At 42.2% G+C, this 26,704-nt stretch overlaps 2 protein-coding genes across 7 annotated transcripts in view; both read right to left on the bottom strand.

Annotated features, from left to right (window-relative positions):
- The window catches only part of LOC118284983 (protein unc-13 homolog B-like), a 56,279-nt gene that overhangs the window by 17,645 nt on the left and 11,930 nt on the right, over positions 1 to 26,704 (bottom strand). For all 6 annotated transcript variants that reach the window (XM_047329525.1, XM_035608243.2, XM_047329526.1 and 3 more), the window contains exons 3-10: positions 25,348 to 25,447; positions 23,874 to 23,991; positions 23,614 to 23,737; positions 21,547 to 21,620; positions 21,252 to 21,309; positions 19,516 to 19,729; positions 6,897 to 7,190; positions 6,689 to 6,779 (exon numbers count right to left, since the gene is read on the bottom strand). In XM_047329525.1, coding sequence (XP_047185481.1) covers positions 6,689 to 6,779; positions 6,897 to 7,190; positions 19,516 to 19,729; positions 21,252 to 21,309; positions 21,547 to 21,620; positions 23,614 to 23,737; positions 23,874 to 23,991; positions 25,348 to 25,447 — 1,073 coding nt within the window. The remainder of the gene's footprint in view (positions 1 to 6,688; positions 6,780 to 6,896; positions 7,191 to 19,515; positions 19,730 to 21,251; positions 21,310 to 21,546; positions 21,621 to 23,613; positions 23,738 to 23,873; positions 23,992 to 25,347; positions 25,448 to 26,704) is intronic.
- On the bottom strand, positions 57 to 3,371 carry LOC118284982. The gene is made up of 2 exons (XM_035608241.2): positions 1,093 to 3,371; positions 57 to 940 (listed from the first exon to the last, which is right to left on the bottom strand). Exons 1-2 carry the CDS (start codon positions 3,266 to 3,268, stop codon positions 906 to 908), a joined length of 2,211 nt encoding a protein of 736 aa, XP_035464134.2. The 5' UTR covers positions 3,269 to 3,371; the 3' UTR covers positions 57 to 905.

Raw genomic sequence — 26,704 nt, 5'->3', positions numbered from 1 at the left:
ACAGATGAAGATAAGTGTGGTTTAGTTTCACCTCTCTGATGTTACGGAACATGCAATGTAAAATAAAATAGAAATAAGTGGGGATACTTTTAAAAAACAAAAGGCACAAATAAACATTGATGAAGTCTTTAATTGCACAAGATGTAACATGGAATGTAATGGTAGTCCAACATTATGCAGATACAAAATCACAGACAAAGTTGTATTTCACGGACCAAGATGCCAATAAAAATCAGTTTGAATTGCCTGCAGACTTTTCTTAGAGACACCCCGGATAACTTAGCAGTAGATAAAAGCAAGTCTTTGCAAAGATTTTACATAATCACCAAGCTTCAGCCTGCCAGACGACACATGTGCACAAGGTCTTTTACTTCTTCCTCAGAGGTACAATCTTTCATCAGTGTCTGTGCATCTGTCTCTGATGAAAGAAGTTCAAAGAAGAGATCCCTCTAGGATTCTCTTTCCTTGTATAAGTTTTTGATAGCATTTGAAAAACTTTTGGGAAAAACATGACCAGCGCAATTTCCATTAGCACTTGAAACAGACATGGGGAATCATACTCTAAAGCTACAGTCCAACATCAATCAATCAAAAGATAAACAATTTATTATACAGAATAAGTGAAGTGATAGGACATATTCTTTTAAAGAGTAACAAAATCAAGGCTTCAATAAATCTTGCATAACTACCTTAACCTCTAGTATTTGCACACTGTGCCATATGATTAGAAGTGTGTACAAACGTTACCAAATTTTCCATAACGATTTTCAGTTCAATTTAGTTTTTTTTTTTTAACGGTTTTAACAAAAACAGGCAAAACAAATAATGGGGTAAAAAAATAATCACAATTATCGGACTACAAATGACTTCAACAGAGAAGAGTGGCTTAAATGTGGAGCCAAAGTTTAATGAGTAACCTGATCATCTTCTCTCCAATACTCTGCAAAAAAACCAAACAAAAAAAAAACAAAACACAGAAATATTAGGAATTGTGTGCAGAAGTCATTGGTTGTAATGCAAACTAATTTGAGCACATTTGCAATAGTTTATCTTATTTCTAGACTTGCAACTGATAAAAGCTGGAAAAAATACCTGGGATGAACTCGTCTTGAGATTGGGATCCCTGAGACCCTTGAGACCCGTGAGAGCCTTGGGACCCCTGAGCAGATTTGGACAGTCTATTACGAGTTTGCCTCTTTTCTTTCAGAATGCGCTGGAAATTATTGATGCGTTCTCTGTGACTGGCATCAGTAGGCTTTCCTTGATTGACCTCATCAAGAACATGGTTTTCCCTGATTGGACTTAACCGCACTTCATCTGTATTGAGCACTAGACCCTTTGGACTCTCGCTTTGCCTTGGTGGACAACAGTCTGGCGTTTGGTCAAGTTTGGACGGTTCCCCATCTGTTGGACATTCTTCTTTTACCTGTGAAATTTCTACAAAGTGATACTGAGTAGGGGTGCCCGGAGAGAGATTTGGTTGATGGGGGGATGTTTGAAGAATCAATGACAGGTTTTCAGGAGCTTCCCCATAATCTACATAGACCGAAGCCTCACTGTCCTCCTTTGGAGTGCCGAATTGGTCGTGATTCTCAACTAGACTACGGTCTCTCTCTGTATACTCTGAATCACTCTGCTTCTCCTTGGATTCACTGGCTTGCCTGATAGGAGATGGGGATGCCTCAGACCCACTGACATCTTTCCCATCTTCAGGGTTGGACCCATCCAACTTTTTTAAAGCCCCTTTCAAAGCTGACCTGAAAGTGAGCACAGCCATGCTAAAAGTTGTTGCATCAAAACCTACATTAGGGGTCTTGGGTGTGCCCTCAGAATCCATTTCAGATGACACCAGAGACAAAGATTCACCTCCGTCACCCCTGGAGATGCTGGGATCTGTCCACTCCCTTTCCAAACTCTCAGCAGACCCTAGATCAAGAGTATGACCAGATGATGGACGATCATCACCATCTGTCAAAAGCACAGTGGAGCCACTCAGGCTCCTGGAGGGCCCACTGTCCATTTCATTTGGACAGGCATCCATGGTGCGATAACCTGAACTATATGAGTATGGACAGTTTGCAGCATAGTTACTGTCCAGGTTTTCTTCCTCAGTTTGTAGTCTAGGGGGCCTCGAGTCCACCGTACTAGGAGAGCTGGAAGGAGAGTTATTATGGAGTCCAAACAGCGATGAGAGATGCTCAGAGCTGTTGTGTGAAGAATGACCTGTTGTACTGCTCTGTGTGTCCTCTGTGACACACCTGTCCCAAGCACGTAGACAACTGTCTACCTCTTCTCCACTGTTTGCACAGGAGCAGATATCGTCCTCACTCCAACCTCCTTCTCCACTTCTACTGTGCTGCATATCAGCAGAGGGCCATCTGTCAAACTCTGTGTCACCAGAATGAAAGCCTACTTCTGGACAGTTGGAACTGTGATAAGATGACAAAGAGCTGGTGCTTTGGTAGTCATGGCCACGATGAAACTCCAGGTAACAGAGGTCAGCGTTTGTAGGACGTGGCATGTACATGTTTAAATTCTGCTCTTGGTTCTCTTGGTCTGTTTGGTTGTCTGACTGACTGAGAGTGTTTCCATCAATGTGCCAATGTTTGAATGTTCTGTGAGATGGTGTACAGTCCAACACTGGACTAGTTTCTCTACAATAAAGAGATGTGATGGCATTCTGTCTACCCAGGCTTCCTCGCCTGATATGGGGTGTTTCAGAAACAGGACTAGGATGAGATGCAGCTGAGGCCCCAGTGTATAGCTCACCTATTTCACTGAGCACTGCATCGACACAGCAAGATACTTCATCCACTGAGCCTCGCACAGATGTTAGATAAAGCCTCAGGTCAGAAATTTCTTCCTGGATCTTGTTGATGCCTTTTAGCTCTTTCAGGATATGTTCCACAACGTTACTTGAGCCTTGTTCAGCTTCCTCATCCTCCATCTCTAAATTATCTCCCTTATTGTTGGTCCTTTCAATTAGCCCGCTTATAGCTTTGTCCAAAATCCCAATGCTATCCTGGCAATCAGAACTGCTGTTTTCCCCAGATGGGGTAAGGTCAGCTGTACTGCAGGTAGTATCCACTGATGACAGGTCATTATCATCTGCCCCCTGCAGGCACTTCTGCAGTGCTCTGTGCAGGCTTTGCCCCACTTTTGGGCTCTGTGATCTCTTCTTCCGCAGGTCTTGCGTCTTGGGCGAGAGTTGAAGTAGCTCTGATGTGTTTGGTTCATCATGACCACTGAGGTGTCCTCTGGGGAACATCCCTGAGGAGTGGCACTCTTGATTAGTTGTTCCCACACATGGACAAACCACTGCCTCAGTAACTCTGTCTTAGAGTTGGTGTATGACTGGCACCGTGACTGACAAAAAGGAAACTGGACAGTAAGTTAGTTTGTCAACAAAGCATGGAATGGTATTTTCCACTTTCACTACCCAAGACAAGAAAAATATTTACTCACTTATCAAAATTTAATTTCTGAATTTAATTGAACTCATGAGAGTGGGGTTAACATAATTGAATAAATATTTTCATTTTAATTCTGACTAAACCATTTTCACCGAGCTTTTCCGTACAGTAAAGTAATGTGATAGATGGTATTGCTTTTACTGACCTCCTCTGAATAAGAGTGGCTACTTGCAGAATGAGCACCATGCAGCTGCTTAGAGCTCTGTAATTAGGATGCTTTGGAAAGACAGCACGGTAATTAGGTGACAGGTCAATTCTCTCCTCTAAGGCTATGTCATTCTTTCAGACCCCTACCAGCTGCACAGCTTGATAGCTCTGACCCATTCCCTACAGTGTGAACACTGCAGGATTTATCGAGTAGCCAAAATGCAACCTCTATCTAATGGCATTACACAATTTAAGAAAATATGCAGTCCTGCATATGTATGATTAACATTGTTTGCAAAACAAAGAGGACAGGATTTGCTCAATTGAAAGGACACGTCTCTTATTCTCCCTCCACTTTATCAGATTAAATACTGGACACAGATCAGTGATATCATATTCGTCCAGATTCACCACATGCAAGGACAACATTTTCCGACAGCTCCTAACACTCAGACATAAGAGAGGTAAGAAAAATGCTGACAGAAACTCAACCCACATAAAAGACTTCAAACTCATCACAGTAAGAATTGTCACCACTGAAGAATGTGAAATTATCTTTAAACCTTTTCACTCTCCAAGTTGACTATTCAATGCCTTATTGAAGAACATAAAATATATCAAGTATAATGTTGTGTACCTAAATACTAATCCAAACCACACAATATCTTTGCTTTTAAACTGTCTGGCTGAAGAAGGGTATATGCTGATTTCAAGTAAATGTTATCCCTGATCTTATGACAATTGTTTTGCTACAGTATTTTATAAGCTAACACAATAGCTTTACTTATCTGCAATGTATCTTTACGAATAGTTGCTTACTACATTAAACTTGCCCTGAGCTAAAGGTCTCCAATAAGCATTTGAGCACTGAATGTGTGCGTCAGCCCGATAGTTTGATAAGAGGAAAAGTCATGCCAATGAGAATATATGATCTAGTAGCTGATATAGTATTGTATCATTACTCCGAATTAGAATTTCAGGAGTTTAGCATATAAAACGAAATTAACATGGAGATTTATGGTTTCTATTAGAATATCATGTCAACATGAGCTGTCATTTTTTATGAATTATTTAATATTCCAAGTAAATATAAACATGAATATGTAGCTTAAATACATTTCCCAAACACACATATTACATGTCAAATAATATTCCACTCAGATACACTTCCGAGGATCACTGGCCCTTTTTACGGAGAGCGATGATCCACTGTGTTGGCTCTCTAATAGTCAGTGATTTATTACATTAGGTATCTGTCCGGCATAAAGTAAGGTTGATGGGGCTTGTTGGGGTCAAGCCCATTTTCCAGGTCAGGCATAGTAATAGCCTGCAGCAATCTATTTTCTCTCCTTACTAAATGGTCTGTTGCCTGGATACAAAAAAGGCTTTTAAAGTTTTTAAGTTGATTTCTCAACAAAGAATGACATTTTCTCCTACCATCTAAAATCAAGATCAACTGAGTACTGAAGCAAGTGGAAGATCAGTAATTTCTTTTCAAGGTATTCAGATCTTTTCTATTTACACAGATCAAGCATAACACTTTGATGTAGTATGTATACTGTCTTACATTATTTAAAAATTAAGACCAAGTGCATAGAAAGACAGAAATATATATTAAAATGTAAGCCTCACCTTACAGGATTATAGGGCTATAATCCTGATAATCAAAATAAAGAACAACCTGAAGATATCATCTTTCAAGACGAGATAAATCCACAGAGACGATCCGTATTGCTGACCTGACTTTTTCAAAAATGTATCCCCAGATTTAATGAATGACTCAATAAAAACGGAAGAACTTCGTTAACTGACAGTCACAGAACAGCTGAATCCTCAATTTCTACCGGTAAAACGACAAGCGCGACAGTGGCAAACCACAATCACACAGCAGTTCACCCTCAGTAAAGTAGCCATCTGTACTTCCCTCCCACCCTCGTGCATGCTTTCTCTACTCTCTCTCCCCCTCTGTTTCTCTGGCAATGTATTCCAACGCAAGGGTAATCCGAGGCTGTGAGACTGCCAGCTCTCAGTCTCATTCACTCTTTTTTCCCCCCACAAATTTGTCCAATGGTTTCACATGTTTCCACATCTGCCTGGAGCTGCGATTCACAATATTTCTCTTTCGAATTCCAGAAATTCTTTGTTTGTAAAAGTGAAACGAAGCATGGTAAACATACCAGTACCACTGGTTTTCCTGCACTTATTGTGATTTATTTGCTCAATTTTATCATACTGATGGAAAAATGTAAAAAGATAGGAATTTAAATTCAGAGTTTGAAGCATAGACATATAAAATATAGGTTTTATCTGATATTGGAATTGGTACTGGCATCCAGTTCCAATTCCTGCTCTTTATTTGCCTGTTTGGCATCATTTGAAGATGTTTTAGTGTCAGGGCTGGCATTCTTATTATGCTGGTTACTGTGGCACTGGTTGACAGATTAACAGCCAATTCTAATTCATTACAGTCTTTTCAGCATTGTGCTTTGTGTCTTTAGTGTTTCTCCAAGTCCTGTAATAAATGGCAGTTAGACAGCTTTCATCTATTTATACTCATGTCTTCAGTCAGGCATCATTTACAGTACATGTTCGTCTCAACCAGCTGATGAAAACTAATCATTATAATGGAGCCAAGCGACTTTTACCAGAGCTACTCATTTACTGCCACACCATAATAAGATTAATGAAGGCGGCGAACCCTAGTTAGATGGGTGAGGATGTATGGATGATGCATTGAATCCAAAGTAGTTTCAATATCCTTGCTGAGAGGGTATAATAAGTCTGTATTTTTAATCCTCAGTTAATAATAATTCATGTTTATAACCAAGATGCTGCAGGAGTACATAGGTTTTGTTGAGAAATTGCAGTTATAATATGATTCTAATACATTTTAGTGCATCTTCTTTAACAAACAGAGAGGTTCAACTAAACCACTTTCAAAGAATTGCAAGTGTTTGTATGTCTGTGAACATTTGTATTTGTGTGGTGGGAAAAGGAAGAAGATGTTTAGAACATGAGGTTATGAGACGTCAGATATTGGTGTGAAACCAAAGTGCAACAGTGCTTACCTCCCGGAGCTGAACCCTGACTTTATTGATGGCCTTCAACCAACAAACTCTGGATGGGGAAAAGGGTAGCGGTGGCCCATCATCATGGAACCTAGATAACATGAATTTAACAGATAAGTGGCAGAAAAGAGATGGAGAAGATCTCTCAATTCCTACGCATCTTCATTATAGCAAATACAAAGCTAAAATGTCTGAACAAAAACAGTACCTTTGGAGTTTAGAGGACCCTCTCTCCGCTGGGGTTTCATTCTTCAGGTTACGTCCTATTTCAGGGGCCAGCCTATGTATCTCCTGCTCACCAACCGCAGAGTGTCCATTGGTGGCACAGTGCCCATTGGTGCGTGGCTGCCCATTGGCGGAAGGGTGAAAGCCGGTGCTGTGGTAGGAATGAAACGATTCCTCCAGTTCTGACCCTCCAGTGCTCTCCTGGCCAACCTCGCTAAGCTGGGAACTGGTCTGGCTCAGGTTTCCTGACGACCCAAAACGACTACTTTCCACTGGACTACAAATGGTGAGAGAGGAGTGAGGAAAATATTCAATATCAAGATACTTTACTTACTTCATCAGAACTGGGTGAAAAACTATTTCTATATATTTTTGTGGTTTGTATTTTTCCTCTAACCAAGGCAAGATAAGTCGGGGCTGTTACAGTACATAAAACTAATGTAAAACACAGTGATTTTAGAAATAGTGTCAGTGCTTTTTATACTGCTTAAAAGTTAAATACAATTAAAAGTTTTTGTATGTAACAAATCCCACTATTCCTTCAAAATTATTCACAATCACAGTTTAACTATTTAGCAAAGGCCCTCACACACTAGAAAGATAGCCAGCCTTGCAAAGAGGCGAATGCTTGTTTGCAGAATAATGAAAATGTAAATTTAAAACATAAAAGTATACTACATTTTGGGGCGTAAGGTACAAAATGCCTGTAACTGTTTATTTCTTCACACAATTACATCTGCATCTGCAATATCTCATTATTTTCCTTTCACCAATTTACCAAAATATTTATGTATTTTGTACAATAGTTGAGGCATAGATGGATGTGGACAATATGTGGAGTTGATTTGTGTGTTTCAAGTTTTTCAAAGTGGCATTACATAACTGATTGGATTTTGCAGATATTCAGTTAATTGAAATTATACTTTAATTTTCCCCATTTAATATAATAAACACAAATCAGAATTCCACAGTCAAACAAAACTTAGATGATTTGTAATGTTGCAGACAGCCATGCTTATATTTGATATATAAACATGCCTTTTCATAGTTGATAAAAAAATCTTAAGTGCACAACTATGAGGAACAGAATCAAAGATGAACACCATTTGAGCATAGAAGTTCAGGCAAAACATAATCAGTTTGTCAGAGGAATAGTACACGCAAACATATCTCTTAAATGTACTAATTATTAATCATGTTCATCTGTTTTTAAATTGACCATGTACAAATTTGCAAATTTTGTTTTGGAATTCTGCTTTGAAAAGACGTGAAATGATGCTAGACACAAAATTACATATATCAAAGAATACACACAAACAAACACGTGAGCTCAAGCTAAAAATTAAATGCAACTGGTGATGATGGATTGCAGAGCTGGACAGGGAATACATTTCTTTTTTTCCAAAATGTCAATGCATCATAAATGGCGAGGGGTAATACCATTTATCATGCTTTTACTAGCCTTTTTGCATTCAATAGATCCTTCTTGAACTGGTTGTCCAGCTGCATTCCAGAGGTAGGACCTGCAGAGGGGGTTGTTTCTAAAAGCCTTTCCTTCTCCTTTGGGGTCAGGGATGCTGAAGGATCTACTTCAGGAGTTGAAATGCAAATCTGGGGGTTTGCTACACCCTCTGTGGAACCTACCAATTCAGGTTTTTGGGAATCAGATGTTGCAACCTTTTGTATGGTACGTATTTGACCACTTGGTAAGTTGGTTGTTTTGGGTTGAGATGTTATAACTTGAGCAGCTTGTGGCTTGGGTGGCTCTGCCTGCCAAGGAAAACTTATCTTTGTCCCAAATAATGAAGTAGAGGGGGGCTCTTGTTTTCCAGCAACAGGTTTCTCCTCTTGAAAAAGGCTGCCAGAAAGGCTTTTTAATCCTGAAAACAGACTACTTCCTGCATCTGTTTGAGCCATTGATGGAGTACCTGTTGGTATTGTAGGTGAAAATAGGGATCCAAGAGATTGTCCTGTACCACTTTGTGCTGAAATAAACCCAAACAAAGACTTGGCCTGAGGTGGCTCTGTATTATTGGGCAACTGATTAACTTGAGGTGCTGTATCTGCTTGTTGGGCATAGGGTGGGACTGATTTGTCACTTTCTTTACTCTCTGGGTCTCCTTTAATGACCACAGGCCTCTCATGTATCACCGCTGCATCAACAGTTGACAATTCTCTTGCTGTGTTATCCATCTGAAGGGTGAGGTCACATGGAATGCTTTTTGAAGTGTTTGTGACAGCAGAGGTTTCTGGACAAGCTGCCTCAGATGCCACAACACCAGCTTTTAGGCTGTCAGAGTTTACTTGATCTTTATCTGGTAGGTTTGGGTCCACCATTTGATTTTTACCAGTTTCAGAGTTAGATGGAGCTATTTTTGGCGTCACATTTTCATTCTTAATCTGTGGCTGTGAAGTAGTGCTAGTTGACTTGGGCTCAGCTGGCATTGGCTCAGATGATTTAGGTGGTTGGCCCATACCACCAAATAAAGAACCCCCTATGCCACCAAGAATCGATGCTCCAGTCTGCGATCCTGCAGTCTGAGTTGTGACTCCTCCAAACATTCCTCCAAGTAAAGAACCACCTGACTGTACCGTTGCTGCAGATCCGCCAAACATTCCACCCAGTAAAGATCCACCAGTCTGGGGACCTACAGACTTGGCAGGTGATCCTACTCCAAATATCCCCCCTAATACTGAGCCTCCTGTGGTGGTGGTGGTGGTTGTTTGAGGGCCAGACTGAGGAGCAGACCCTTTGAATAAACCTCCCATTAATGACCCCCCTGTCTGGGGAGCTGCTGTCTGGGTGCTGGACCCTCCAAAAATACCCCCTAATATTGATGCTCCAGTCTGACCAGTAGCAGCTTGAGGTGCTGTTCCTCCTAGTCCAAAAAGTGAGTTCTTGTCCTGTTGCTGAGGACCAACAGGAGATGCAGTTGCTGGTTTAAACAGGGAGGACACAAAATCTGTAACTTTATCTACTGATTTGTCACCGATAGATTTCTCTGTCTCTGGAAGCATCTGTTCTCCCTGGACCACGGGACTTGCTGATTGGGAGGCTGGTGTTTTCTCTTCTATTTTAGGTGGAATTGTATCTTGATTTAATGGACCACTCGCAGGCTCTTTTCCTTCGTCTGGTTGTTGTGCTGGTGCGCAAATGTCAGATTCTGGAATATCTTTGGTTAAAGTAGTTGGCTTATCAGCAGATTGGCTTTTAACTTCTTCAGTCGCATTGCCATCGGTTTTGCAAGAGCTTGCCTCAAGACACTGGACTGTACCATCATGTTGCTGTGGTGTTTTTTCCTGCTCTGTGCTTTTGGTAGCAGTATCAATCAAAGACAATTCAGTACCATTTGGAGCAGTTTTATTGTCATCAGTGGGTTTTGGTAGAACAGTTACTTCTGATGTAGTGTCAGTAAGAGTTGTAGTTAATATTTTGCTGTCATCACTAGATGTTGTTGTAGCTGTTACAGTGGGTGAGGCAGGTGGAACTGATCCTCCAAACATTGAAAGTAAACTTTTACCAGGCATGTCATTAGGAACAGAAGCTCCAGGTAAAATGCCACCCAGAGGAGATGTACCAGTCTGTACTGTAGAGGTTTGAGGAGATGATCCCCCCAAAATACCACCCAGTATAGAGCTACTATTTTGGGTTGTTGAGGGTTGGGTGGTAGCCCTACCAAAGAGTCCACTGAAGGACCCACTATTCTGAGTTGCTGTTGATGAAGCTGCTGATCCTCCAAAAATCCCTCCCAAAACAGACCCTCCAGTCTGAGATCCAACAGCCTGGGGAGCAGAGCCGCCAAATAATCCGCCAAGTAAGGATGTCCCTGCCTGAGGAGCAGAGCCTGCAGTCTTAGTGGGACCAGCCTGAGGTGCAGACCCTCCAAATAAACCACCTAGTAATGATCCTCCTGTTTGAGAAGTGGGTGTTTGGGGTGAAGAGCCTCCAAACATTGCCCCTAATAAAGAACTCCCAGGTTGAGATGTGGGCAGGGGCGCAGAACTTCCAAATGCAGCGAACAAACCTTTGGCTGGTGGGTCCTTGGGTGCAGACCCTGGTGCAGTAGGTGTAGGACCTGTGTCTCTTGCACTGGGTTCAGTGCTGGGCCCAGAAAATAACGAAAGTAAACTTTTTCCTGGCCCCTCTGAAATGAATCCAGCTTGTAAGGATGAAGTCTGTGGGCTAGATCCACCCAGCATAGACAACATACCAGAGGCTGGTGGTTCTTTAGGGGGAGCAGCACAATTTGTGCTTGTTTCCTTTTGCACAGTGATGCCCTGTGAATTTGGGACCACAGATGCGATATCAGTGTCTTTAATTGTGGTATCATCTTTATAAGAATGTGTGGAATCTACAGTAACATCTGTGGGTGGGTAAGTACTAGCATTGCTACTTGAGAGTTCACTTGATATTTGGCTAATAGTTGCTGATGCAGGCACATGGCTACTGGAAACAGATGTCAGTTGGGAAGAACCTTGCTGTAGATTAACAGTTGATCGCTCATTAGCAACAGTAACAATAGCAGACGATGAATTCGTATTTTGTTGGGGATGTGCCATAACATCATTAAAAACCGAGATTATACTCTTTGCAGGTTCTTTGGGAGCTTCAGCCCCTTGGGTAGAAGACATATTTGCACTTCCACCGGCTTCTGGTGTTTGAGAAGTACTGGGATTGCCAAATATGGAGAACAAAGATTTTCTTGAACTTTCAGTAGAGCTTGACAAGCTACCCAACATGCCCCCGAAAACAGAGGTGGCTGCCGGATTTTGTGTTTGAGGTTGTGCTTGTGGTTTGGATTGTGTCTGAGGTTCACCTTGCGGAGTTTGTGATTGAGGTACTCTTTGTTGAGATGATGTGGCTGGTGGCTGAGGCTGTGATGGACTGGATTCATTAAATATTGAAAACAGTCCCTTCATTGGGTTTTCAGCTGAACTTGATGACCCAGACAAGATTCCCCCGAGAATAGATCCTGTTTGGGCTGCAGGTTGTTGGGTGTTGGAACCACTGAACATGGAAAGGAATCCAGTAGATGGGGACTCTTTTGGAGGAACAGTTCCCTGTTGAGGAATGTCAGGAGTAGGTGTCTGCTGAGGACTTGATCCTCCAAACATTGTTAATAAACTTTTACCAATTGATTCCTGTTGGGGAGGTTGTGGAGCTGCACTTTGAGAATGTGGTTGAGGCACAGACCCGGTTTGAGTTGCAGCCTGTGGAGGATTTGGCCCACTTAACATTGATAAAATACTTCTACCAAAGGATTCTTCTTGTGGAGCTGTAGTTGATGCAGGTGTTTGAGGTGTGGGTCCAGACTGAGCAGCTGCTGTTGATCCAGACAGCATTTCTCCAATTGAAAACCCAAACAGGCCACCAGATGGTTTAGTTCCTCCCTCTTCGTTTTTCTTTTCTATCTGTGGTATTGTAACTGATCGGCTTGTAGCAAGGCTAGCAGAAGAATTGGGAGAAAATACTTGGGATATGCTTTTGTTTGGGGGTTGAGTTTGAGGCCGAGAGATACTACTTCCATGGTCCATTGTTTGCTGTCTCTGTATACCCTTAGGTTTAGATACTGATGTCAGTGAACTCTCTGTAACACTGGGTTTCATTTGCTGTTTTTGTGGTGTAGAGGATTCAGGACTAAACAGGCTGCTAATTGATCCAAAGACATTTGACACCCCTGTAGCCTCTTTATTTGTAGGATCACTGCCTGGTAATGAAGTAGTGCTGCCAGTTTTGCTATGCTGATTAGGAGATGCCTGAGATGATATCTGGGGATCCGGCTTGGTTTCCTCTATGCCTACTGCAGATTTCAGAAAGTTCATGAATCCCGCCTGTGGTTGTTCAGATATTTTTTCCATTGGGATATCCACTGGCTTATCAGTTGCAAGCTGTCCAGGTGGTAATGGTTTAATACAAGATTCTTTTGATTCCAAAGGTACCGTGGGCTGCGTTGGTGGGGCCGCTTGTTGTGCCATGGTAGTCTGACGTGCAAGTCTAGGTTTTTGTGAAGTTGTATGTGATTGTGTTGAGGAGGGAGTCACTTGAGAAATAGTTGGTACTGTGGGCAAAATTCTTCCCTTTGTGGTGCCTGGCCTCTGCATTCCTTGTTTAACACTTTCTGGCTGAAAGGTAGATTCCTCTTTGATGATCTTTGACTTCAGACTTTGGAAACCTGATGAGATAATGTTCATAGAATGTTTGTCAGTAGCCTGATCACAGGAGGATATGTTGGTTTTGTTTAATTCCACCTGTGATGTTTTGCCTGCAAAAGAGGATATGAGGGAAGAAATCTTCCTGACTTGACGATTAGGCTGCTCTTCTCCCGGAGACACTCTCTTTCTCCATTCTTCCTCGGTTACATCATCTGCATGCTTCACTGTAACCCCTGTGGATGAACGCCGACGTTGGCTAGGTTGGTAACAGTTGTTAAGTAGCTGCTGATTCGAATTTACCAGAGGAGAAGAGTTCAGGGAAACGGCAACCTTTTGAGCAAGAAATGTCTTAATTTCCTGGTTGTTCCAAAAAGGACCAATATGGCCTTTATTATGACAAGAAAGGTCAATAACATCTTCGCACTGGTCTTCATAGACATTACTGGCCTGTCTCGGATCCATCCTGACTTTGTTTAAACTGTAAGATGTTAAATCTACTTCTTGTTGCCCTAGCAGAAAGGAATCTTCAAATATCTGAGAAAACTGCTGAAGATTTAAATTCATTATCTGATTTCCTTTTCGATAGGCAGCAGACAAATCTAGGGGGGCATTGACAAGTTGAGAATCACTGTGATCTTGACCAGGTAGCCATAGAAGCTCATCTTCATTATAAAGTGGAATTTTAAATCCACAGACTACGACCATTTCATTGTGCAGCCAAGCACTAGGCAAACTATCTTGTTGTAAATTTCCCCATGACTCGCCTTCAGGGGCACATGCGTAGACATATTCACCTGCTATATCTGTAAGTAAGGCATAAATGTACTCATGATCTGTGTAAACAAAATAGCCACAGTCACCATCATCTGCTGGCCACCACATCCCTTGCTCCAAAAGTGCAAGCCACTGCTGATACCATTCAGTGTCTTCAAGATAAAGGGAATCTTCTGCTTCTGTTTTGGCATTTGGAAGACAGACTGAATCTACCGGTCGGTCCAAATTCAACTGACTCTGATGGATCATGCCATCATTATGAAACAGCTGTCGTTTGACAGCATTATCCATTCCATATTGCCAGTTTGCCGAATAAGATAAACTTGGTGCAGTCTCCTCATAATAGCCTTCATGATATGAAACCCCGTTCAAGCTGTAAGTGCTACCATCATTAAATAAGTGACATTTCCCAAACTTTTCGGCACACTGTTGTTTATTAGTTAAGTTCAATGCACCCTCCTCATTAGGTGAATATTCTGCATTTTGCAAGTCTACATCACAGTTCCATCCTTCCCTCTTAGGATATGGATCCCCATTCATGTGTCCATCCAACTCATATGGTCCAACATTCTCTTGGTGACAAACAAAACCTTGCCATGGTGCAGGGGAGGTAACTGGTTGATTGATATTAAAAGAGCTGTAGTGAAGAGCAGGTGCCTGTAATAACGCACCTTCAAAGCTCTGGCTATACACTTGGTCTTGTCCCTGAAACTGATAATTCAGTGATTCATTCTGAAACTGCTGCCACAGAGCACTTTCGCGGATCCATTGGTTTTCATCGTAAGAAAGACTTATTGAATTAGGGGACAACTGATCTTGGTAAATACTTTGCCTTGTAGTTCCATACAAAGAGGGCACACTTCCACCAATATATGGCTGCATGTTGTTGATTGGAGAAGTTGTGTGGCTTTGTAAAAGGGAATGAATATTTCCTGTACTATAAGCCATTTGGTGACCTAACTGAAGGGAGCCAGAATATTGTAACCGTGATAAATTACCTGTGCTAATTGAGGAGTATGACGCCTGACACCGAAGAGATCTTTCAAAAGTAGCTGATGTTCTTAAGTCTAAACTCTCACTATCAACTGAGACCGGAGCACTGATTAAAGCATGTCTGCTCTGTCCTGGATTGAGGGACTCAGAAACCACTCTTTGACAGCTGTCCCTTCGAAAATCTGGGGTAGTACCTTTCAATACCCCTGAACGTAGATCTGTGAACTTAGTTGAAGATGTTTGTTGTTCTGTCATCTGACCTGAAGTTTCATTTACATTTTTGCTGAATAGTCCAGAAAAAAACCTTTGCTGGCCAGTTTGAGAAATCCTCTTTTCCTTATCTGCATTCTCTTGTGAAGACTGTTGAGTTGAGTCAGTGTGTAACTGTGTTTGTGGTGGGGTTTTTGAATGGAGTAATTGTGCAGCTGATGTCTGGCAGGTTGTGTCAGTGTTTTCAGACGATTTTGTTAACTTGTTAAACAGCCCTGAGAGTACTCCAGATTGATTTTCACCACACTCTGGCTGAATTTGAGCAGTCTGGCTGTGTGACAGTTTGATTTTCTGTTGAGTCGCTTGTTTGATTCCAGGCTGCGGTGATTGAGCCACATTTTCTGAGGAGGATTTGAATAATCCAGAAAGTAGACCACTTCCTTGAGGTGTTTTTTGTGTAGAGATATTTTGTGGTGGGTTTTGATTGGATAGTGGGGTATTCATTGCCATTGTATGCTCATGATCGGATTTAGTTGGGGTAACTCCATGCTGCTGTGCTGATGGATGCCGTTTTGCATGTATGTCGTCTGCGGAAGCAAATTTAAAAAGACCAGATAAAAGACCACCTTGTTGGGATGGTGGCTGTTGGAGTGGAACAGTTTGTTGCAGAGTAAAACCTGGTTTACTAGTGTGCTGTTGGACATCTTGTTTACTTGGCATTCTATTCCTGAGATGAGGCCCTTGGTCTGGACCTGGAGTATTCTGTTGTTTGAATCCCTGTTTATTATGTTCAAAACTGTTGTATTGGTGCTGAACAGTTTGGCTGCCCGAAACATTCTCAGAAGATGCAAATTTAAGCAAGCCAGACAATAGCCCTTTTTGCTGAGGTTGTGTTTGTGGAATTTCACCTGAAATCTGCTGCTGACCAGAGTAATTGCTCTGGGTGTTCCTCTGTATGTTGTGTGGAATATTTTCTGTTGATGAAAACTTCAATAGCCCTGAGAGAATGCCCCCCTTTGGAGGAGCTGAAGAAGTTTGTTGTGGAGGAGGGTGATGGGGAAACTGTGGGGGATTATTGCTCCTGGGTGGTTGATTGTTATGGGCAGCCTGCTGCGAACTGCCAGAAAGGTCACTGGTAGAGCCAAATTTAAGTAGTCCAGATAGCAGTCCTCCTTGTTTTGGTTGATTAGAGCCCATATGAGAGATGTCCCCAGTTGAGCTTCCTTTAATCAGACCTGTCAAAAAACTTTGTGATTCAGGCTGATTGGGAGCGTGATGCTGCTGTCCATGAGGAGCTGCTGTTGGTTTCTGATTTGATGCATATTGAGCATGGTAGCCAGCTGCCACTTTGCTGTCCTGAGATTGCTGATCACTGGTAAAATTCTGGTTTAAACTAGAGGAGGCAGAGGTGGGGTTAAAAATGCTGGAAAACCACCCTTTCTCAGTGCTTTCCTGGGGCACAGCAGAACTCTTAGAAAAGGTGTCGGTGGATTTTGAAGTGGAATCATTACATGATTGCATGGGATTCTGTGTGTTCATGGAGGAACTAACATCCTCATTGGATGCAAACTTTAAAAAACCTGAGAGCAGGCCTCCCTCTGCTTTGGGACGTTGCTGAGTGGAGACATTTTCAGAGGAGTGGAAAGGCAGTTTAGGCTTACTACTCAATGATGGTTCCTCTACTGGTTTCTGTGGACAGGGATTGTCTGTGGATCTAAACACTGGATAAACTGCCACAGGTGGAGCCCCCTGAGGTGGAAAAGGTACAGTAGGTGTGATCAATGAACTCAATGACTTTCTAAAAGGGCTAAAGAACCCAGAGTTTGCAGATTGTGTTTGACTGGTTGGCCTTGCTGGCGCCGGAACAGGCACATTTTCTTGATTGTGTATCACTGGATTTTGTCTACCATTCCTATTTTCATCTCCATTTTGTCCCATATGTTTCTCTTGTGATGAACTTCTTAATTTTTCAAATTTCCTCCCGCCTTCTGCTGTCATTGACTGTTTACCTTGATGAAAACAGTTCTCATCCAATTGTGTATCTTCTTGAGAATATGTGGTTTCTGCTTCATATTTGTATTCAGCTGAGTTCCCATTTACTCCTGCTGATAAAAGTTTCAAAGGATTCAATTTCCCCAAAACTGAGTTTCCTTGAGCACTTTGAGGTTTGGTTACAAACTCTGCAACATTTTCTTTTGTACTTGTTTGAGTCTGACTCCATGGGGGAGCTTCTGTTTCTTGATTATGACCTTGTGTCTTGGCATCGCGTGGTAGCTGAGAAGACAAAGAACTTAATGTTTTTTCAGGAGAAGTTTCTACAGGAGATACAACAGCTACAGGAGCTGAGCTATTTGATTTCGGAATAAAAGACAAGAGTTTTGTTAGCCCAAATTGTGAGGATTGAGCTGCTGGTGCTTGTGGACATGGGGCAGGCTGTTTTGCGCCTCCTCCCACTTTGTCAGTGAGAGAACTAAATAATGAGCTCATAGCATTTTTTACCCCTGAGACACCCTGGTCAGAAGAAGTGTGCGACTGGGTTTCTACTCTTGGATCCTTTGATGAACCGTTTTGTTCCTCTCCAAAAGAGTCAGTTCTGTTGCTACCCTGAGAAGATAGCCTAGATTTGCTTGATTTAGGAAGGGAACCATACTTGCTAATTTCCTCCTCTTTTTCAGCAAGGTATTCAGAAACTGTATCAACAAGACACTGGAGCTCATCCATAGGGTCAACATATTCATCACTTGGCTCTTCTACGGGGGAGAGCATTGGCTCTGGAGTCCACCCTCCAAGTTTAACTTTTCCACACTTCTTCTCTCGAAGACCCTGAGAATTTTCCGCGTGGCCCTCATAAGAGAGAGAATACCTGTCTTTGTAATGTCTTGCATTCTCTAGGTGAAAGTCTTCTGCTCCAAAGGTTATGTCGTCTATATCGTCCTCTGCTCCCATGTAGTGCAGATCGTCAGAACTATCTAAATCAAAATGAAACCGTGCCCTCATTCTAGCGTCTTGTTCTTTTTTGTATGCCACATAATTCTCCAAAGTGTGGTCCAGCTCATTTTTAGCCCACATCCTTGTCTTGTAGAGAAGCCCATTCTTGTACGGCCTGAGGCATGATGTCATGTGCTCCTCCTCTTCCTGCATTTCCACCGACTGCCGCATTAACAGCTCCCCTCTCTTCTCACGGAGCAGTGCAAGGTCAGAGGGAAATGCCTCTTCCCTCATTTTGTCTGCTTCTGCACTGAATAACCCTCCTGAGTTCCTTATCGTTTTCTTTCGCCTTCGATCAATGGTGTCATAGCTCTCTGGGTAGGTGGCAGGCAGAAAACCACTGCATTGAGTATTTTGACGGAGAGAAGCGTGTGATGGCTCCGGGTGAGGTAGTCCCATTCGAAGGATAACATTGTCCTCCTCATCGTCCAAGAAGTCACTCAGCTGAGGTTTGTTGTGCCCTTTGTATTTGTTTTCCCAATCTTCAACCCCCATGCCAGAATCTACAGGTACGATCCTGACCCTTCCTTTCTGATTTAAGGATCTTATTTAGATGAACGAATAGACGTGACAGGATGGGAAAGGATAAAAGGAAAGAAAAAGAAGAACCAAACAAACAAGAAGAAAAATGCAAACAAGAACACAAGTTAAGCAGTACGATAAATGGAGAAATTAAGACCAGAAAACTTTCACTCAAATGACAAAAGAATGCTTGTCAGCTTAGCATTCACCTTTGTGATAATACTGTACACATATTCTTAACAGCAATTATCAGATATATTATATAGGTACTAAAACTATGTGTGAAAGTCTGAATGTGTGTGTGCCCCTATGTCTGCATGTGCCTCTGTGAATCTAGATCTTTGTAAATCCCCGCAGCAACAGTCCTGCTTATCAGCACGTCAGCACTCTGCCTGCAACAGCATTCGTGATAAAAAAAATAAAATGCATGCTAGATCACCAGCACATGGCACACATACAACCCTGACCCACTTCCTCCATGTGTGACAGAGGGATTTCCTCTGTGATATGGCTCAGCCAAATTCAGACCCTTTGAAACTACCAGAACTTTAACCAACACAACAGACCCCTCAAAAAGAAGGAGAAGAAACAGAAACAGAAACAATGAGCTTTCACTGGCTGGAAACCCATTTTTTTTTCCTTTCTGATTTACAATTATCCGGATCAACTCTCTATCAGTCCACACAGGCAGATTTGCAGCAGTCTCACTGGTATACATTTTATTTCATGACAATCCACAAGTGCACAAAAGTGGATTCCATGCACCAAGACCATTTGTCTCATGGATGAAATCTGGCAGAAAAACTGTAGTGTGGTAGGAATAATAATTATAATAATATTTTTTTTATAGCGGTAGCATAATTTATGCCTGTCCAATTTCAATCTGATGGTTTTGGAGTACACGGTTCCCCCTACAGTGACTGCGTGTGAGTGGCGGTGTGAATGGGCGACTGTTTGACTACCTGCTCCCTCTCTGTTCCCTGTAGTCCAGGTCAAAACTGTGGACAGAGTCTGTGCAGGAGTCTGGGTGGTGCTGCAGCCGAGGCCCCATGGGGTACTGGTGCATGGAGGAGTTGGGCTGGGCCGTTGTGTGGTAACGCGGCGGCAGACTGTTACTCGTCTCACTGCGGTAGTCGCTGTCCCGGTCGTCCACGGCGCTGTCCTGGTCATCTAGAGCTGCCGTGGGTAACACAGGATGACATGAGGAATTTAAGTTTGCCTGGAACATCTTTCAGTATGATTTGAATGACATCAAGCATTTCAAATTGCTTATTTAACAAACCCATCTGACAGTAGATAATCGAAATTTTGCCTAGCTGGGGGAAAAAAATACTGTTAAGAGTTGAAAAACAAATTAAGAGAGCAAAGGTCATGCACTTTCAAATGACTGCTGCCCTTATTCATGCAAGCTCTCCTGTTAAATGTAAGATCCTGAGTTGTGTGTTAATCTGTGTCGTCCTTTAGATTGATCTGCAGTTGTACATAATTGGGTATTTTCGTTTTTTTTACAAGAAAGATACAAAAATGGTTGTTATACAAACATTATGAAAAAGGTAATGGTTGCTCACGAAAACTGCACTAAAATAAATCTTAGACAACCTTTCAAACTCCAAGAACGACCTTAAAAAAATGTCTTTAAAGAGGTTAGAGTCTGTTCTTGGACTCTGGCTTTTATCTTTTCAGAGTGATAAAGTGAACGATAAACTAATTCTGCTGATACTGTATCTCTTAAGAGTGAAGTTGGAGAACACTAAAATGTCATGGTGACATATGAATATAGTTGGGTAAAGCCTGCCACCTACCAGTTCAGAGATGCAACTGCAATTTAAAGTTTAAGATTTGATAGGGGCTTTTTATTGGGTATTACTTAGCATATTTAAATATTTACATTATTATTATGATCCGACATGTTATTGAATTTAAAGTAATGCAAAATTGCAGATAGAGAAAAAAAACATATCAGTGTGTTTGATCAATTTCCCTGACTCTGATTTCTGTGTATGCTATTTATGGATTAAATAAACATGGTTTATGAGTATTATATGATATCACCACAGATAGTAAATAACAGGAAAACAGCAGGAGAAGTGGATTAAGTGGGAAAAAAAGTCCCAGGGGGGGAACCAGGAAAAACAGTGAGAAGAATGAAATAATGAGACCAAAATGCATGATGGGAACTTTATAGATTACATGTTATTGGGGGATATGGGGAATATCGGGACATGCAGAAGGGCATTAAGGATTGGCCATGGGGGGAGGACTTCATCAAAGTGTGGTTTTACATACTCAGTGGGTCAGCCCATCCGAAATAGTTGCCTGGTGAAAGTGCAGATGTAACAAAGTGAGAGGTTCAGTCAGAGGAGGTAGGGGGTGTTAAAAAAGAACAGAAAAGAAAAAGAAAAGAAAAAGGGTCCCTGTGTTGTAATAGTGGAAGAATAAAGGGATCGGTGGTTCTCAGAGTGGAAAACAAACTGTCATTACATTGAGAAAAGATGAAATGTGCATAAAAAATATATAGAGACTCAATTTGAGGGTTAATTTTCAACTCTGATTCAAAGGACTCAAATGTTACTACATGAGGCAGAGCAACAGGGTGAAGGACGTGGAAGGAAACATAACAACGAAGCCTGAGAGCTACAGGGGGAGGATAACTGTCCCCATCTAGAGGCTGAGAGCAGGATGGGGCAGAGACACTCACAGCACTGGGAGGCGGCAAACGGCAGTGGGCGACTCTGAACGTCATCCTGAAGAGGGTACTACAAAGAGAGATAATAATACAAATAAAAAAAAAAAACAGGCATCAAGTCTGCATGGTAATTTACAAGCACGACTCCATCAGCACTGACAACAACAAAAAATATTTATATAGCAGTAGGTCATTAGCATAAGAAGTAGTAAACCGGACAGTTTGTTTTTAGACATTAAAAATAACCTATTGACTTAAAAATGAGGCCTTTGTACAAATATATATATATTTTTTAATTGGCCTTTACCTCATCATGGATTCTCAGGGTATTGATGTGCTCCAGCTTGCCTGTCCAGTACTCTGCCTCCTCATCTGGGATGTCTGGTAGCAAAAAAAATAGGCATAAAAATTGCATGTCAACCTGTGTTTGACTTTTTTACATCCTGCTGCTCCCCCCCACCCCACCCCCCACCCCCCGTGACTCCGAACATCATATTTCCAGGTGGAAATCACAATAGATTTATGCCCGTTTAATTTCTCATGACCGCAAACTGTTAAAAGGGAGGTGAACGTCAGGAAGATTCTTCATCACAGCCGCAACGATACGACGCTCAAAGATGCTACAGATGAGTCTCGGCGATAAAACACAATGACAAGCTTTTTATTAACGCAGGATACCATTTTGACGGAACTGCCAAGTAGAACAGGATGTTTTGTCTGCCCTTTCACACCATATCTATTACCTGAGACTATGATTACTGTTATGTTTACGTTCGGGTCCTCTCACTGATCCCACTCTTCCAGGGGGGGATTTGCGCCACGGCAGACAGATGCACATTAAAAGGCCACGCGCGCAAAAGGCCAGGGGCTTCAAAGACACGCCGACCCAGAGCTTTAATGAATGGCTCTGGTGGCACAAAGAGTTTCAGGATGGCCTCCTGCAACCTTGGTACAGTGTAACGGAGAAAGAGGCCGTCTCTCTGTCTCATTCTCTCTCACTGAGCGGAAAGTGTCCCTGTTTCAACAAGCAAAGGGGATACCGTTGGCTGTGAGAGCAGGAGGAGGACATTCTACCCACAAAACCTTACTTGAATTAGATCCATCGCTTGAATTAACTTCCAACTCACCTCAACTTTCACCATGATTTATATTATGTCATTCTTTCTATCATTTTGGGGGATTTTACAGCTCCTTTACCGTATGATTCAGACTCATTTCAGTTGGCAGACAAGTTACCAGCAGCCGCAACAACAGCATTTAGCTGCTAAAGAGCCAGATTTTTTTTTCTCAGGAGTTGACGGAGCAGTCGCCATGGAGACTGCAAATTGAACTTATTTTCATCAGATGGCCAAAGGACCATTAAATGAACGCCAAATTTTGCTTTTTGTCTGCCAGATGATTACTCTGCATATGGCGACAAGTTGCTCAAATGTCTCTACTTTATAAAGCAATGATTTTAGAAAAAAATTGAAAAAGAAAAAAAATCAATGAATGTGGCTTTAAGTAAATATACGAGCAAAAGTTGCTGCAGATAAATCTAGAAAACAAAATAAATTTTGGCTGAGGGATCTAAAATGTCTTTCCTCTTCATCATGTTAGCAATATATATATAAAAGCATTCTTAAATTATATGTTCAACATTATGTCCTTATTCACTTCATGCTAAGAGATAACGGTACTGTATCGATGATATGACTTAACCTTGATCTCATACTCTACTTGAGTAGACTACAGTATGTTCTTAAAGCATTCTTAATGGTTCCTTTATCCCGTTGGCTACAAAGGGACAACAGTCATATTTACTGAACCTAAGTTAATAAGGGGATCCCCGACTGGAACCAGACAAAGGGCATTAGACACCGGGACAATAATCTATGACAAATATCTGGGAGTTCCCCCTTTACTAGCAATTAGATGTTCAACATTATGTCCTTATTCACTTCATGCTAAGAGATAATGGTACTGTATGGATGATATGACTTAACCTCAGGAAAAATGTGATCTCATACTCTACTTGAGTAGACTACAGTATGTTTCTTCTACTTAAGAGAAATCAATGTTTGCATGAAACCCCAGAACAAAGGCTTACACTATCAGTTTGTCATCAAAGAGCCCCAGGCTTGTTTTATTCTTTTTCTTTGCGGCCTCAGAAACCGATGCGGACATTTAAGCAGGAAGTATTTGTGGCCTTTGTGTAACGGACCAAGCTTTGATTTGCTCAAAGGTAACCCGAACCACTATTGTGCTCTCTACATCGCGTTACACCCACTGTAAGTCAGAGCAGCTCCTTCAGATGACAGCATTACAAAACCTGAACTTTTCAAGTGTGGTTTATTTATCGGAAATAAAAAAAAGGGGGATTGGCTCTTCTCACCGAAAGGCAGCTCGAAGCGAGTGTCCAGCAGGACTCGATGGGGTGTCGGGTTCTTGGTGCCGTAGATCTCATCCGCCTTCATCAGAACCTCGGCATCCAGGAAAATCCACTCGCCTGAGCCCTCCTGCAATTGCACATGTTTATTAATATTTCCCCATGCAGACAATTGAACATTTTTTCGTGTCCATTCTTTAGGTCACATTCATGTATGTGTGTGTGTGTGTGTGTGTGTGTGTGTGTGTGTGTGTGTGTATCCCAACCTCCTCCGAGTGTCGGACGCTCTTCAGAGGAATCCACGAGGTCCCGACCATGGTGTCCCAGATGAGGCCTTTGTTCCACACCTCCACAATGAGGCCAAGATCCAGCCGGTTGATCTCACTGTGGGGAAAGAAAAGGCAAATAAAAGAAAGGCCACGTCAAGCTTTGGCTTTCCTGATAAAACAGCATTGACAAACAATACATATATTATTTGAGGGTCTGTTATCAGAATAAAAAACTTTCCAGTGTTATTCAATTCTCTTTCAGCCCGACCACTGGCTGATAACAAAGGCTACACACGTTCCCTTTTTGTTGTGCATTAGCCGTCATAATCCATTCCAGTCGTGTTCTGTCACCCGGCGTGCTTTTCAAAGGGCTGAAAAACGGCGCGATGACAGCATTAAAACGGAGAATCAATTTTTGAAAGAAGCGGCGTGACAACAGCATTTGCATATTCTCATTTGTGGCCAGTGTACAACTATCAGCGGGCTCTACAAAAGGAAAAAAAGATGAGAGAAAAGATAATCAAAGAGAACAGCTAATTGAGAGAAGAGCAGGGAGGAGGAGGGGGCGCACAGAGTGTCCAGGGTGACCAGGTGCAGACATAAAGGCCTTACCAAATCATCTTCCCCTACAAAATGGTACCGAATAAATAAACCGAGCAAGATATTAAAACTAAACTGTTGCCAGTTTGAGCTGACAGACTGCTTTTGTTTAGGATGTCATTTAGATTTTGTTATCCAGTGTTGTAGATTTTCATTATTATTTCATAATTCAGTGTTTCCCCTACCCCCATATTTAAAAAAAAAAAAGTATATATATGTGAGGTCTTTTCAAGCATATCTCCTGGCATTCACAGCTTTTACATCAGCTGAGTCATCGCCTCTTTGCGTTTCACAAACACATTCTGTTGCGACAGGTGGTGCTGAGCGCTTGCGTGGAAACCGCCAATGAATGATTATGCTTTTTTGGGACGTTGAATTAAGCCTCGCCAACACATCATTAATGGGGAGTAGAGGGATGAAGGTCTGGAAAAACAAACACCGTTGCAGACGGAGGGAGTTTACAAAAGACAAACAATGACACGCATGCGACGACGTTTCTGTCGCGCTCGTCGCCATAGATACCTTTCACGGGGAAAAGTAAAATGAGGAAATTAAACAAATGAGTTATGGGGAGGAAATGAAGGGCAGCTGCGCGTGTGTGTGTGTGTGTGTGTTGTGTGTGACGGCGCGCGCGCGTTTGACGAGATGCTTTCGCAGAAGAGAGTTGCACAACTTGAATAACAGGACACTTTCCTCCGCTTCACTTGGATTAGACTCACAAGGAAATGTGACTGTGGATGATGTTGGAACGACTCTATGAAGCATTATGTGCAAAGGACTCATCGTTAACCATACGAAAAATCCACAAGTTGATCCTTTATTCTATTTTTTTGGAAGGGTTATGGGGGCCTGTGTGTTTTCATGAACTTACAACATGAAATCCTGTTCCCAGCAGGGCTGGTCCCCGCGCACGGTGATGGTGGTGCTTTTGACATTCTGCACCTTCAGCGTCACGTAGGTGTTGAACTTGTCTGTAAACCAAAGGAAGAGGGAGATGCTGGATTAAAAATCTGGCAAGGTGGTGGCAATACATTGAAAGCATATGAAAGAGAAAAGAAAGATATTTGTACAGTGTTTTTTTCCCCATATGGTCTTACACGTTGAAAGGCAGCACATCTGACGCACTGACCAGGCCAGTTCTACTTTGGCTTCGTGTGGGAGAAAATGACGTCAAGAGCTGTAGCAAGAGTGAAAGCAGATAAAGGCTCCTCCCACACACTATCTTGAGTCAAGCCGAGCCGAGCCAGGCCAGGCCAGGGCAGCAAATTGACCCCATTAATCTCCGATGAGCGGCAACCCCGCACAAGCAGATACGGCTACAGGATCACGGTACGTCTCTCCTGCACTGTACATCGCAGCCTCTCCTGACCCCTTTACCCTTCATAATCGCCCTTTAAACGTGTAGCGTGGAAACGGAGGAAGCAGGTCTGCCGATGACGAAGTCTCTCCTGACCCGTTGTTATGACAGAAAGGTCTCTGTCAGACCTGATACCGTCAAGACTAAAACTGGTTTTCAGTCGGGTCAGAGGGTGACACGCAATTTTCATCTGTCATCTTTGAATAACGTCTAAATATTGACAGTAGTAGAGGGTCGCTGCAGGAAGTCTGCGGCACTGTTCTGTTGGAGACAGCTTTCACACCCAGCGATCTCCCATTCAGCCTCCTCTCAGCGGGCAAACGCCGGACGGCAGAGTCACAGCAACCAACCGCACCAGCTGTCAGCGCAAGGCGGGGCGAGGGGGTGGGGGGGATTAGACAGCCTGTAACACAACAACCACTTTTCATTTCCTGCAGCAGGGGCGAGGGAGCGTCGAGCGCCGTGTCCTGCTGATGTGCTCAGGGTCTTGACTCTGGCAGTTGCCAGCCCTGCGCCACCAGTGGTCCTCCCCGCAAACACCATTATTACATAGATAGGATCAAGAAAAGCTGGAATATCGATAATTGCTTTTTCAAGCAATTCAACATTGCTTGAAAAAGTTGATCATCAAAATAGTTGCTTTTTTAATATATGTCATGTTATGTTTTAATATAAATGACACAACAACAGGAAAAATGTTATTTCAAAAACCCATCGTATGTAGATTTATTAAGTATAAAAACAGGAGTTAGATGCATTTATACACACACACAAACAAACACACACTAGGGCTGCAACTAACGATTATTTTCATAATCAAATAATCACTAAGTTGTTTGGTCCATAAATTGACATAAAATGGTGAAAAATG

Source organism: Scophthalmus maximus, chromosome 20 (assembly GCF_022379125.1).
Source record: "Scophthalmus maximus strain ysfricsl-2021 chromosome 20, ASM2237912v1, whole genome shotgun sequence".
Taxonomy (NCBI): Eukaryota; Metazoa; Chordata; class Actinopteri; order Pleuronectiformes; family Scophthalmidae; genus Scophthalmus; species Scophthalmus maximus.
This window is presented reverse-complemented; position numbering and strand designations above follow the sequence as displayed.

Excerpts from the sequence above, each read along its gene's own strand:
- LOC118284982 (XM_035608241.2), bottom strand. The coding sequence starts at position 3,268 with ATGTTCCCCAGAGGACACCTCAGTGGTCATGATGAACCAAACACATCA. Across the intron at positions 941-1,092 it reads TCAAGACGAGTTCATCCCAG|AGTATTGGAGAGAAGATGAT; the intron begins GTATTTTTTCCA and ends GTTTTTTTGCAG.